This window comes from Crocuta crocuta, unplaced genomic scaffold (genome assembly GCF_008692635.1).
Source record: "Crocuta crocuta isolate KB4526 unplaced genomic scaffold, BGI_CrCroc_1.0 scaffold24, whole genome shotgun sequence".
In the NCBI taxonomy this organism is placed as follows: domain Eukaryota; kingdom Metazoa; phylum Chordata; class Mammalia; order Carnivora; family Hyaenidae; genus Crocuta; species Crocuta crocuta.
Genome location: NW_027530974.1, coordinates 10204440 through 10219418, shown reverse-complemented (window position 1 = coordinate 10219418; position 14979 = coordinate 10204440). Strand labels below are relative to the sequence as shown.

General features: G+C 42.9%; 1 protein-coding gene across 2 annotated transcripts in view; it reads left to right on the top strand.

Annotated features, from left to right (window-relative positions):
• ADTRP (androgen dependent TFPI regulating protein) overlaps window positions 1–14979 on the top strand; it is a 69341-nt gene that overhangs the window by 6675 nt on the left and 47687 nt on the right. For both annotated transcript variants that reach the window (XM_077770105.1, XM_077770104.1), the window contains exons 3-4: window positions 4459–4593; window positions 5744–5845. In XM_077770105.1, the coding sequence (XP_077626231.1) occupies window positions 4459–4593; window positions 5744–5845 (237 nt within the window). The remainder of the gene's footprint in view (window positions 1–4458; window positions 4594–5743; window positions 5846–14979) is intronic.

Below are 14979 nucleotides of genomic sequence, written 5' to 3'. Positions count from 1 at the left end.
TTTTCTTATCTCATTCTCTTCTCTTAGTGTTTTGCTGAAGCTAACTGCATACGAACGATGTTTGAAACAGTGTATTGTTGTGTATACTACAGATATACTTTAGCTAAGGCTTCTTCTACCTGTCCCCAAACACCACTATGCTCATCACCGCAGTTATAGAAAATACTCACCACAGTTAGACCCCACTTGCTGTTTTATTCTGGAATAGTCTCCCACTGTTAAGTCTTGCATCATTTGGAAGGCGAGACCTAAGAAAGTCCCAGCCCGTTCAAGTCAGGCACAGAGCTGGGCTGGGCGTTGGATGACTTGACTCATCCAATGAGCGTTGTAATGTCTGGTTCAGAAAAACTTGTGGAATCTCCCTCTCTGGAATTATTTTTTTAAATAGAGGAAATTCTCATTTCCTGAGATAGTTGAAGACGGTTCTGACTTAAAGGCAAAGAAATGAACTTAATGACTTAGAAAGGCTCAGTTTCCATAATTTCAAGATTTTTGTGAATTTTGTGAAGGCACATGAATATAAAAACGAAATCTCCTCTAGCTATGGTTTCTTAAATTGCACTAGTTATAAAAAATGTAATTCAGCCTTCCCAGGTGGTAAATTTGTTAGCTAGCAGAAAAAAAAAAAAAATAGAAGCCAGCTAACAAACTTAGACCTGCAACATTTCAGAAAAAAGGCACAAAGAACAAAGAGACTTAGAGAACTGGTCAAAAATATAAATCACAGAGCAGTACCTCTGAGGTAAACCCTGGTCAGAGATACCATTAGCTTTGCCTTCCTGGGTGGCCAAAACAGTTGAGAAATGTAAATGACAGTAGGGCATCTGGGTGGCTCAGTGGATTAAGCGTCTGACTTTAGCTCAGGTCATGATCTCCCGGTCTGTGAGTTGGAGCCCTGTGTTGGGCTTTATGCTGACAGCTTGGCGCTTGGAGCCTGCTTCCAATTCTCTGTCTCCCTCTCTCTCTCTGCCCCTCCCTTGCTGTCTCTCTCAAAAATAAACATTAAAATAAAAAAAAAAGCGTAAATGACAGTGATTTCGCTGTAAGATTCTTAAAAGAAGGTCCATCATTGCTACCTTGTTTTAATGCTCCTGTGTTGGCCTGTTCTGGCCGCCATAACAAAGTACCCCAGGCTGGTGGCTTAAACAGCAGAAATTTATCTTCTCCCAGTTCCAGAGACTAAAAGTCCAAGATCAAGGTATCAGCAGTGGTGGTTTTTCCTGAGGCCCCTTTCTCAGCCCGCTGACACCGGCCCATCTTCTCCCTGTGTCTTCACTCAGCCATGCCTCACTCTGGCTGTCGACTGTGTCCTAGTCTCCTCTTGGAACCACATCAGTCATATTGGATTAGGACTCACCCTTACTGTCCTCATTTTAGATGGCTTATTTCTGTCAAGACCGTATCTCCAAATACAGCCACTTCCTGAGGTACTGAGGGCTGTAACTTCAACATGAATTTGAGGGGGGGGACATCATTCAGTCCCTAATAGCTACCATGTTCTCCCTTGACTGTTCTTTCTATACTTGTTTGATAACCATCTCATAGTATTGTCCTTAGGGACTGAGCAGACCCTTGTCGCGTTGGGTGAGCAGATCGAGGCCTGTTCTTGAGGGCCACCAAGAAGTCTCCCCATTGAATGAGCTTGTGGCGCCTCCCTCTCCTCACCCTCCAGCTCAGCTGGCTCCTCTCTGTGCTCTTCTGGCTTATTCATTTCTGTTAGCAACATCTTAGCCTCTCTCTCCCAAGCTCCTTTGCGAGGGCTCCACAAATATTCCTTGTTGATACAGACGATGGCATATGCCAATGCAGATGAAGATCGGTGGCCACAAGGCTGCTGTACGCACGCAGCTGGCACCATCACAGTGTGGCATATATATGGGAGCTGGGGGATGGAGGTGGAGAAGCGATTGGCGAGTTTGCGGCTGGGAGAAAAGTTTTATTGATAAAGGAGGAGCCAGGGAGGCTCTGAGTAATGCGTTCTTTTCCCCCAATCCAATTTCCACATTTTTGACTGGGAAAGCAAGAGCGGGTTTGGACCAGCTTGACTCATGGGGACTCTAGGACGCTCTTGCTAAGGAAAGCGGTCACATGGACCTCACATGCTGGGTGGAGGCGGCCTCTCTCCAAACAGAAAAGCTGGCAGACTCTCCGAGCTCAGTACGTGATTAATTGTTATGTTGATAGAAGAGTGTGGGCCTCTTCTCCAGGGCCCAGGCCCCATGCCTGCCCTTCCTTACTAAAGCAGCTGCCTGCTGTGGCCTAAACAGCTGGAAGTGAAACCAGGGGTGAGGTGAGGGCTGCTGGAAGGGTGGGCGTGGGAAGGGGTGGAGGAGGCGACTTCCTCTAACATGCATGTGCTCCAAATTCTACAGCCTGAGGGTTGAATGTCAAAAGTAGATGATGAGTATTGGGGTGGCCACCGGTTTATGACATTGAAACTGTTTCCCACCCCTCCCTGGAACCACCCTTCTGGCTCAAAGTTTCCTCCTCCCTTCTGGGACCATGGGGCTCCTATATGTTCTGTCTTCTACCATCAGGTCATTCTTTGCTACTTTGGTGACCCTCCGGCCCCTGTGCCATGAGGCCATTGCCCCAGCATTTGCTTTCCATCTCTCTCCCTCTCTTCCTCTCTCCCTCCCCCTTCCATCCCACCCCTCTTGGGAAGGCCAAATCCAAATGTCCAAATGGAAATTCTTCTAGGCAAGTGGTTCTCAACCTTATCTGTCCTAATTAGAATCACTTGGGAGACTTTTTAAAAATCCTGAAGCCTAGGCAACAACCCCAGAAAATGAGAATCTCTGAGGGGATAGGGTGGAAATCAGACATCAGTATTTTTCAAAGTCATTTTTAATTCTTCCACCTGGAGATAATTGTCTTTCTTCTGACCTCTGATAGTGCTTTAACCTAAACTGTTCTTAGAAACCTTTTTTAAAAAGTCTGACTCAAGAACCAGACTCTGGGTTTCAAATCCCCATTTATCAACCGTGAGACTTAGGGCAAGTTTGTTCATGCCTCTATGCCTCAGTTTCCTCACGTGTAAAATGGGTTGGGAGAGAGCATTAATAATAGGACTTACCTCATTAGGTTATTACGAGAAATTAAAAGCCTTGATCAGTGCCTCACACATAACATCAGTGAAAGTCTTCTATTATAGCTTTGAGGAGTCAGTAGGATTTGTAAGTGATAAATTTATGTCTAACCCAGTGAGTGTTTCCAGAACTTTAGCACATATAAGGATCACCTGGAGAGTTTGCTAATGAGTTCCTGGACCCTACTCCCAGGGATTCTGACTCCATAGACTGGGGTGGGGCTGAGGTCTGCATTTCTCACAAGTTTTCGGGTGACATCAGTGCTGCTGGCCTGAGGACCCAGCCTGGCATATCGCTGGCCTAATTCACCTCTGTATCCTCTCCCACCTCCTCCTTTAGGCCAAAGGGTGACAGGAGGTCAACTCTGCTAGAACTTTCCTAGAGTTCAGACCTCAGAGTTCATTCCCTAACAGCATCGATCCATCCAGAGTACAATGCCCTGGGGTCCAGACCTTGCCTGACTCATACTTTCAGAGAGGAGTCCAGACCTCCCCTTTTGTACCAACCCAGTGCTTTTAAGGAATAGGATGGGGTCTAAAGCAAGCATAACTCAAAACCACCCCCAACTCTGTATTGCGACCCATGAGACCTTAAATCAGGAGCCATAGGTTTGTGCCAAACAGTAAGAATGGGCAAAGTTTGCCCTTATCTGGTCTTACTTCTCTGAAGAAGGCTGTCCTTCTCCTTCACCTAGCCTCAGCGACCTCGTGGTATTCAGTGAGTACCAGAGACCCTGGCTTGCTCTACCCTTGTGGATTTAAGTCACTCCCTTAGGCAGATTTCCTTTGTAAGGCCTTCAGGCACTCCCTTTCAATCAGAGAAGGACATCAGCTTCTCCCTCAGGTAAGCAAGACGCCATTTTGCGCCTCTCCCTCATGAGAGCACAGAGCTCCTTCGTGGTGTTCTTGACCCTGATTCTGGCTTCTTTAATACGATTGTAGCACTAGGCATTTAAATTTTTTTTTTTCTTCTGGGAAGAGGCCAGAATATGCCCACCATTGTGTCTGGCTCTTTGCCCTCGTGTTGTTGATTTGGTTTTGCCCACCTCTGTGCAGCTAAGGTATCTATCTCATTACATTCTCCTTTTAAGCTGACTCTTTATTTTGTTTCCATTTTAGCTCAAGTCCATTACACTAAATACTGTACACATTATTATCCCCTAAACGACTTTACTCAATCAGTTTTAGCAAGCAAGGTCAGGGCCCACTGAGCTGGAAGACCAGCCCTTGAATTGGCTCTCAACCAAAACAGCCAACAGCCCCCTCCTTCTCAAATCAACATTGCTCCCAGAGGGATGGAGCCTTACGTCAGTGAAGAATGTATTAATTAAAGCAAATGAAAATGCCCTCATTTGTTGTAATGAATTTAGCTCTTGCAGGCCGTTTTCTACGGGGTCGCATGCGTGGAAGATGTGCTAAAAAGAATTAAAGTGGAAAAAGACATTAAGTTCGTGACTGCCTTCAGAGACCTGCTTTTTACCACACTGGCTTTTCCGATATCCACAGTAAGTTACAAAGATATGTTCGTAATATAATACCCAGGTAGACTCGGATGAACAACCCTTCTCCTGGGCAGTAAAGCTGTTCGGGCATCCATTATTACAAACCAGAGCAACTGCGTTTGCATGAATGTCATGTCTGAGGACTGTACCGTGTTGCCCAGTGTCATCAGAAAATTGGGCTCATTACTGACCAGAGTTAACACTGCCTTCTTATATTTGTGAATGTTTGATACAAGATCCTTGTTGATGTCTAATGGGGAAGTTTGAAGGCTCTTTCTTAATCAAACTACAACTAAGATAACCTTGGCTCCATCGGAGTACCGGGAATGCAGGGTGCTGGGAGATGGATGACTCATTTTCCCTTTTATACATCTTGTTTCACTTGCTACAATGAGCATATGTTACTTCTGCAAGTGGAAACCGTAAAAAAAAAAAAAAAGAAAGGGTATGAGAACTTCAGAGTTGGTGTGTGGAAAAGACAATTGGGGAGAGAGTGAGACAGTCTGTCCAAAATATCTCATGTGGGGTGCGCAGTGAGAGCCTCATTCATTTCATTGAATGAATGGACCCTGGAAAGAAGTACAGCGTATGCCAGTGACAGTGAGCAGATCTGCTGATACTGTCCGCGTGTCGATGACATGGCTCCTGTTTTCATTCATCTGCTAGAATAGAAACAAACTGAGATCAAGCCTGTTGGCCACTGAGCAGCATCTATGCTTAGAAATGGCTGCCTCCTTCCACCTGCCCTTGTTCTGCATCCTCTAGTATGGAACCTTCAAACTTAAATAGACGAGGAAAGTGTAAGACTCAAACCACTCTTTGTGGCTGCTCTCAATATTCCTGATGAAAGCTTAGACAAGAGAGGTCATTGCTTAAAATAAAATGACTTAAGAACCTGTGAATCCTGTTTATCTATACCCTCCCTGTCTGCTACGATGACAAAGAATTGATCCCCAACCCTCGGGAATCCCCAGAGTGGACCTAGAAATTCAGCAGTGAAGAATTTTGTCTTCATTTTATGTTTCTATCATGTGTCTGCAAGATATCTTTAAAACTGTTGTCTATTCTTATTTCACCATGTTTCCTTGGTTAACTTAGAAAGCTCCGACTGACAACGAACTTAATGATGCTATTTTGGTGTTCTATTTTCCAGTTTGTATTTTTGTCATTCTGGATCCTCTTTCTCTACGATCGGGAGCTCGTTTACCCTAAGGCCCTAGATGGTATCTTTCCAGAATGGTTGAATCATGCAATGGTGAGTGACGGGGAAATTCAGTAACTATGGAAAGGCAACAGCCTCTGTACTGAGAACTTTGCAGTGCCTTATTTATGTTTCCAAACTTCTCAGCCCCCAGCATCCTGTTCACTCCTCGCTCTCTGTCCCATCACTATTTATTTAAAGAGCAGTGAGGATACAAAATGAACAAACACGACTACTGTAATTGGAGTCACAGTGAGTGGAGGGGATGTCCAGGCAATGCTTGTTGCCAGGTTGCTTCTGAAGTCATTGAAAAGATACCCAACCATGAGGACAGGCAACTTCCTGGTGGCTACAGGGAGAGAGGTGACTTCAGTGAATAGCATGTAATGAAAATCTGATGTAGGAAAGAAGTCAAGCAACCTTTAAAAAAATTTACCCCAACATCTAAGGAACACCTCACACAGCTTAGCTCCTCAGCTTATACTTGATAGGGGGGTTATTCAATGTAAATGCAATTATCTTTAACACATTGCTGTGGATATATTCTCATTTTGTTTTTTATTCACCCACTTATTTTTGAGGGGCTGGATAGTAAACAAAACCTGTTCTGAGATATGCAGGTCACTGGTATCTGAACGCTAGTAACAGTGAGCTGGACAAGCGGTCCTGGCACACGGTTATCCAAGACTTGGATGAAAGGGGAGGTCTGCGACCTTGGCATTGCACGCACGCACTAATCATTCAAAGTCCTAGCTCAGCCCTCAATATTTACAAATGCATTTCCACATTAGTCAGGAGTTCAGAAGGAGGTCTCAGATTCTGCAAAGCAAATGGCATTAAAAAAGCAGGGGGCATCCGGAGGGAGGATATGAAGACTCTTCAAGTACACAAACTTTCTTCTAATCCTAATCCTTCCATTGTCTTAAAGCTCAGATGATTACCAATTTGGAAAAGTGACTAAGTCCATTCATGCTGCCCCTCTGTGTGCCCTGCCCCCAGAAAAAAAAATATTCTTTCACTTTTACTATGTACTGAGTGAAATACTGATGATTAATTGACAAAGATACATAAATTCTGACCTAACTTAGAGTTCAGGGGGAAAAGTGTGTATTAAATGAGTCCCATCTCCCAAGGATACCTCCACCACCTTTGTTTGGTTAGACCACCTCTTCACCTTCCCAATTTCCCATTAACAATCTTAGATATCCATGCAGGCAATATTTCTGCTTTTTAATGGCACTATCTACTGTGCTGAGCTTGGTCCTCTAATCTGAGTTCATTTAATTCACAGAAACTTCTTTAGATGACAACTGTAATCCTGATTTTTGAAGAAAAAAAAAAGCTCAGAGAGGCTAAGCGATTTTCCTGGGGCTACCAAGCTCAAAAATGGGACAGCTAGACTTAAATCCAAGGCTAAGTCACTCCTTATTGCTTTTTAGTACAATAAGTGCAAAATTTTGGCTCGGTCTGGTTTCATAATTCACCAGGCAACCAAAAAGATGTCACTCAGCTTGATTAACATAGCAAAGTGAGAATTCTCACTTAAAAAAAGAAAAAAAGCCCAGAATCCCCATCTGTATGCTAATAAGCCAAAATATGACTTAAGAAAATGAAGTGATTTGGGACAAGTGACTGAGCTAGATGTTACTAAAATATAAAGGGAGAGTCTAGGAAGTATCTCTTATTTGGAGCCAAACACACATATCAAATACCTTTTTCATGGCTCTGTGAGTTCATGTAGGAGTTTTCCTACAACCATACAAGCTTTGCTACCTCTTTCAGGTTCCATTTTCCACATAGAAGTCAAGTTGGATTTCTTCCAAATAGTTGTAATGGCGATGTCTGGCATTTGTGACCTTGCTAAGGAGCCATACGGATTTTAGGTAATTTTGGAAGCAGATAGTTAGATAATGTGCATCATATCCATGAACTAATCAGCAAGGCAGATACTGTACAACAGAGGTCTTAAGGTATTTTTGTGCTTTCATAATCTAGGGGTTTCTGCTGACCCTTCTCTGTGTACCCTGGTCAATCTAGTAACTTGAATCCCTTAGAGAAATGGCTAGGGTCAACAGAGGAGTCACACAGGTGACAAAGAGAAGAGAGGAGGAGACAAGCTGCCTTGAGTCAGCCACAGACTCTTCTGTGTTTCTGTTCATTTAATTGGAGAAACTCCCAACAGAGTCTTGAGGGAAAAATGTCGGCATCACAGAACCATCATTGGGTGTCCCTGATGTGGTCACCTTCAAACTTTAACGTTCATGCTTCCTTTTGTTCTGCTCCAAATCCAGTGTCTTCAAGACTGCATCTCAACCCTCTTTCCCAGATTGTGTCCCTTACTCTCCATATTTTCTGTCCTATTAAATTCTCCGGGCTTATTTCCTTGAGGAATGCTCTCTGCTAATTTCTTGAATACCAGTATGAATGAATATGGAAATGGATATCACTGGGTCCATTTGTCAACTCTTTCTACATTCTAACAGTGTCCTTCCATGACAATCCAGAGGAGGGAATACCTGGAAATGACTACTGTGGCAGCCAGGGTGATAATGAGCAGTCAGGCTAGACATTTGTTACTAGTCTCCATATGAGGCTGGCCCTGGTCTGAAGGGAATCACCCCCTTTTCTCTTCCCCAAGAGAAGGGTTATTGCTGTCCATAGCTAGTCACATGTTATGTTTGTGATTCTAGCCTCAGCCTTGAAATATTTCCCTTTTTGCCATTGTGTGCTGTCCTGAGATTTATGAGTAGTATTTGTCATATTAAGAAATATCACTCTCCCCTTTGACACAATGCGGTTATAAAATCTTCATGATTAAGCAGGTCTTTGGAACCCTACCAGCCTGACCCTTCTAGCTCCTTGGAGGATTATCATTGAAGTAGAGTCATTCAAAGTTGACTCTCATCTCTATTGGACGTCTTTCTACCCTTGTTCTATATTCAAACCAAATAGTAACATCAGTGAGATATTTGCATTTGCCATTGCCAGGCTGCCATTCGCTGGTGCCCTACAAACTAAAGTAGATTAACCTGACTCTTTCACTGCTAAGTGGTTCTCCAGTCTTCATGAAAGAAGGGAAAGATCAGTGAAGTATTCCTCCAGGTTTCACCAGGAAAACACTACCTCCCCAGGTCTCATCTAAATGACTATTAAGATAGAACCAGAACAGACAGATTTAAGTAGTAAGAAGAGGACTCAGGAACTGAGGAGACCATCAGATCCTAATCTGAAGGGAGCTAGGGAACATATTCCTCTGGAAACCAACCTAAATTGTTCGAGTTGCCCCCAAGGAGAGTTGGAATAGACCAGAGAACCCCTCAGAGTCCCTCTGCATTTGAAAATAGTACACAGTTGCTGAGAACAGAGGTGCATGCACTTTTGTAAAGTATCAAGGACGGCATAGATATGTTATGGTCCTATAAAACCCTCAATCCATGGTCATAGAATTTCAAAACTGAAAAGCTTTCATTTGTATAAACAGAGGTTTCATAATCATATCCACTTAAGAGACAGGCCTTTCCTTGGCTCTTTAAATTGGAGCAAGTGCCAGATACAGCTTCTTAGTTATTTAATACATTGTCATTTGTTCATCTGAAAAAAGTAATTAAGTACCAACTATGTGTGTAGCATCATGATCAATACTTGACAAGGGTTTTGATTTCTAGCACCCTTAAGTCTGGTTGAGGCTAGTATGTACACCCAAAGGTAAAATAATAAAATAACACTTAATACTAACACAAGACATTGATATACGAGGTATCATACAGCAGTAAGTCATTATTGCGAGATGAATGATGTAGACAGGAGGGTTTCTGTGCCGCCTGTGTCCTGGCCTGGCTGTGACCAACACATGGTTCATGTCTAGAAGGCCTTTGGGCCCTCTTTGGGGATGTGCTGTGCTGGGGAGTCAAAATGTCGAGAAAGTGAAATTCTAAACCTTCCAGTTTCTTCCTCCCTCATAGCATGCAAGATGTAGTCTCTCACAAATTCAGACCCAGTCTCAGACTTTTCTCTCCCACCCATAAACCTGGTGTGAAGTAGTTGGGCTGCTAAGGAGAGATAGGTGAGTTCTGATGAGTAATGCCACCTTCTGATGAGGTGGGCATATTAGTACCAAATAGTCACCCTTTGTTGTCAAAAATTACCAACCCATCACCCACACCTTCCTGATTCCTCACCCTAGCCCTTCCTCTGAGCAGAGGAAACCTACAATCTAGATATCTATGGGTAGCTCAGTGGTTGTCAGCCTTTAGGAATGGATCTTTTTGAGAACTGGGAAACCTCTGAATCTATAAATTCCATTTATGGAACTCAGGTTAACCTCTACTTGCATCACTGAGTATATACTTGAAAAGAGGACCCCCGCATGATTTTGATGCTCAGTTCAAATCAAAAAGACAGAATCAAGGATTACACATTTATTTTTTTATTTAAATGTTTTAATGTTTATTTATTTTTGACAGAGAGACAGAGAGAGAGTATAAGCAGGAGAGGGGCAGAGAGAGAGAGAGAGAGAGAGACAGAGAGAGAGAGAGACAGAGACAGAAAGCTTTGAGGTGTCTTCAAAGCTTCCAGGCTTTGAGCTGTTAGCACAGAGCCTAATGCGGGGCTCAAACTCATGGTCTTTGAGATCATGACCTGAGCTGAGCCAAAGTCTGATGCTTAACCAACTGAGCTACCCAGGCACCCCAGGAGTTATTCATTTAAAAAAAAAAAGCCATTATGATATACATAGATCTCCTTTCACCTCTATGGGGTGACAAGAGAATTGTGAGCTATGTTTCCTAACTTCAAAAAGCTTAAACTATAGATATTATATGTCTAATTTCATAAACATATATAAAAAGATATATATATAAAGATTATATGTATAATACATACACATATATATGTATATATATCATACACATATGATACACATATGTATATCATACACATATATATTCCCGCTCAGCCTTTTAACTTACTTAAAGCCGAGGCTGTGTTTTGCATCATCTTTGGGAGGGTCTTTATTACAGCAAAAAATACAAAAACAAGCCCCACCCAAGTATTATTCCCCAGAAAGTCCACACCTGAAGGGAAAGAGGGACCTGGTCAAGTTCCCATGGGAGACTCCAACTCCCATCCACCTCTGCTTCCCTGTGATATAAGACATTAGCCAAAATATGTCCTGCTGATAGAGCGCCACAGGCCATGTCACTCTTAGGATGGCAAATGCGATCTGTTGGAGGATATTTGAATCACTTCCGAAGTTACTAGAAACCACGCAGCTCCCGTACAGTGGGATAGCTGAAAATAAACTCTCCTCAAAAATATCTTCGTAAGCCATACCTTGACTGACACTATTTTTATCAAATGTTATCTCACTATAGGGAGCCTCTTTATATTATATCTACATATATTTTTTTAATTTTTTAAATTTATTTCTAGGAGAGAGAGAGAGAGAGAGACAGCGTGAGCAGGGGAGGGTCAGAGAGAGAGGGAGTCACAGACTCTGAAACAGGCTCCAGGCTCTGAGCTGGCAGTCAGCACAGAGCCCGACGCGGGGCTCGAACCCACGAACCGCGAGATCATGACCTAAGCGAAAGTCGGACGCGTAACCGACTAAGCCACCCAGGCGCCCCATATATCTACATATTTTTATATAATATATACTGATATATATTTTTTCTAGCTAATGTATATAATAATAAGCAACACCTTTAACTTTAACATGAGGCAGTGCTAACAAGCATTTATAGAGTGCCTTCTGTGTACCAGGCCCTCTTCTAGGCACTAAGGATGCAAAAACAAACAAACAAATGAAATCTGTCCTTCTGGGGAATATATATACCCTCATGGGGAAGAGAAGCAATAAATGAATAAATAATGAATGATGTCAAATAGTGAAAGTACTAAAGTGAAAAGTAAAGCAGGGTGAGGGGACAAAGGTGTGTGTGTGTGTGTGTGTGTGTGTGTGTGTGTGTGTGTGTGTGTGTATTTAGAACTAGTAGTTTTATAGGGTGTAGGCCAATCAGAGTGGTCAGGGGTGCCTCTATGGTGAGCTGATATTTTCAGAGAAATTTGGATAAAGTGAGGGAGGTGGCCACAGGACATTTTGGCACAAGGGCTCAGGCAGACAGAACAGCAAGTACAAAGACACTGACATCTTTAGGAAACAACGAGAAGGCCAGGGTGGCTGGTTCAAAGTCAATAAAGAAGAGAATTATAGGATTATAGCTGGGGGTTGAATTATGCCTCACGTGATTTATAAGGAGTTGGGATTTTATTCTAAGTATGATGGGGAAGGGCATCTTTTGGGGGAGGCTTTCTTTGCTGAAGGAGCACTTTCAATGCTTAAACTATATAAACTATATAAAGGCTGAGGGACAGGCTTACCTGTCTCTTCCCAATACCTACCCCTATGTCCTATCTATCTATCATCTAACTATCTATCTATCTATCTATCTATCTATCTATTTATCTACCTACCTACCTATCTCTCTCTCTCTCTCTCTCTCTCTATTTCTATCTCATCTATATTGCATTTTACTTGTTTATCTGTCTCATATTCCAAAAGCATCATATTCACTGTTGTGTAGAAAATGTCTATGTGATGGGAGCAGGGAAGTGAAGGCCAGTTAGGAGGTGTTTGCAGAGTGCAGCAGGGGATGATGGAGGCTTGGGTGAGTGTGGCAGTGGAGTTGATGTGCTTGTATTCAGTATAGATCTTGAACATAGAAGTCTCGGGATTCACTAAATTGTGGTAGAGAGAGAGAGAGAGAGAGAGAGATAAGATTTTTTTCAGTTTATTTATTTTTGAGAAAGAGAGAGAGAGAGAAAGTGTGCGAGCTGGGGAGGGCCAGAGGGAAAGGGAGAGAGAGAATCCCAAGCAGGCTGCATGCTTTCAGCACAGAGCCCGATGCAGGGCTTGATCTCACAAACCATGAGATCATGACCTAAGTCGAAATCAAGAGTCAGATGCTTAACCAACTGAGCCCCCCAGATGTACTGAGAGAGATAAGATTTTTAGCCTAAGGCATGGAGAAGGGGTCTGAATGGAAATCCCAGGGACAGTGCAAGGGTTGTGGAACAGGACATGTTTGAGATGCCTGTTAGCAAAATCGAGGTGCAGAATAGGCAGGTTGTACATATGAGCATAAGGGAGTGGTGCTATCAGCATGGGTGTCTTCATCATAATGATTCTTTTTAAAGTTAATTAAGATCACCTAAGGGCTAAGTACAGCTCGTGAAGGTACCCTAGGACTAAGCCTTAGAACATTCCATTTCCTGTGCTTAGGAAGAAAAGCAGAGTTTTACAAAGGAGATTGAGAAGGGGGTGCCCATAAGTTAGGAGGAAACCCAATGCCTTTAGGTCTCCCAAAAGTCAAGTACACAAATGTTTCAAGAAAGAGGAAGTATTGCATGTCAGAAGCTTCCAAGAGGTCAAGTATGATGATGTTGTAAGATGACCTGAGTTTAAATTTTCCACTGGCTTTGGCAATATCGAACTCTCCAGTGACTTGTACAAGAGCAATTTGATGGAGAGCCTTGGCAATGCTACATGCATTAGTTTCCTGTTGCTACTTAAGAAAGTAATGTAAACTGAAGGACTTAAAACAACACAAATTTATCATCTTATAGTTCTGGACATCAGAAGGTTAAAAGGGGTCCTGTGGGATACAGTCAAGATATCAGCCCAGATGCATTCCTTCTGGAGACTCCACAGAATCGGTTTGCTTGCCTTTTCCACCTATAGTCCATCTACATTCCTTGGTTCATGGCCTCTTCCCCCTTCTTCAGATCTGCTGTACCATTACATTTTAAAATCTCCTCTGGTGACTTTCTACCCTAGACAAGTTTCACGTCAGAAAGACAATATGACTGCCAAAAAAGATCAGAGAATGATATTGGGAAATAACCCATTCTGGGACTCCATGGAGGGTAGAGATACACCAGTTAAGTCCTTGATAGTTAAATGGTGTGCCACAAAAGACATCCGTTTCCAGAGCACTGTTCCATAGCTCCTGAGCCAAGAATGAAAATGTGGTCATGAGCCACATCCTGATACTTCCTTGGATATTTTTCCCAGGTTTAATCACTACAGTGTTGTTTGTGGGTTGTCCTCTCGTTGAAAACCATTTCTTTTCTTTTTTTTTTTTTAATATTTTCATTTATTTCTAGAGAGAGAGAGAGAGAGACAGCGTGAGCAGAGGAGGGTCAGAGAGAGAGGGAGACACAGACTCTGAAATAGGCTCCAGGCTCTGAGCTGGCAGAAGGCACAGAGCCCAACACAGGGCTCAAACCCACGAACCGCGAGATCATGACCTAAGCGAAAGTCGGATGCTTAACCGACTAAGCCATCCAGGCACCCCGAAAACCATTTCTATCCCTTTATTCATACTATTCATTTCCAGTCCAAGGTGGGTTAGAGTCTCCAATAGGCATTCACCTGGGAAACCGGTTGAGTGAATGCTTAAGGCTCAGCAGTGAAATCAGAAGCTAAATCGGGATTAGGAAGCAGAATTCACTGAGCAAGGACAATAAAGCCATCTTGCCCTCAGGAAGGCTTAAGGTAAACAGCAGATTCTGATAATGAACTGCCAAAGGATTACCAATCCACTCACAGTTTTATATAACTACAACCAAGCGATCACAGTGCCTGCTTTCTTCATCTCCTTTCTTTTTTAATGTTTATTTATTTTTTGAGAGAGAGACAGAGTGCCACTAGGGGAGGGGCAATGAGGGAGGGAGATACAGAATCCGAAGCAGGTTCCAGGCTCTGAGCTGTTAGCACAGAGCCCCATGCAGGGCTTGAACTCACAAACCACAAGATCATGACCTGAGCCAGTCAGATGCTTAATTGATTGAGGCACCCAGGTGCCCCATGTTTTCTTCATCTCTCGAGAGCAGGGACCAGAGTGGTCAAAGTGTATCTTCTTTCTTTTTTTTAAATCCCACTTTTGAGAACTTCCAATGTGTGCTGAAGACTGGCTCTCTTTTACAACTCCATTATCCAGTGATTCTTCATATTTCTAAATAGAATACCCATTAGAAAATACATCCCAGGATGGGGGAGAGGGGAAGGGGGGTTATGGGCATGGATGTTATGTGGGGATGAGCACTGGGTGTTATATGGAAACCAACTTGACAATAAACTATTAAAAATAAAAAAGAAAATACATCCCAGTTTCAAAATTAAGGTCAAA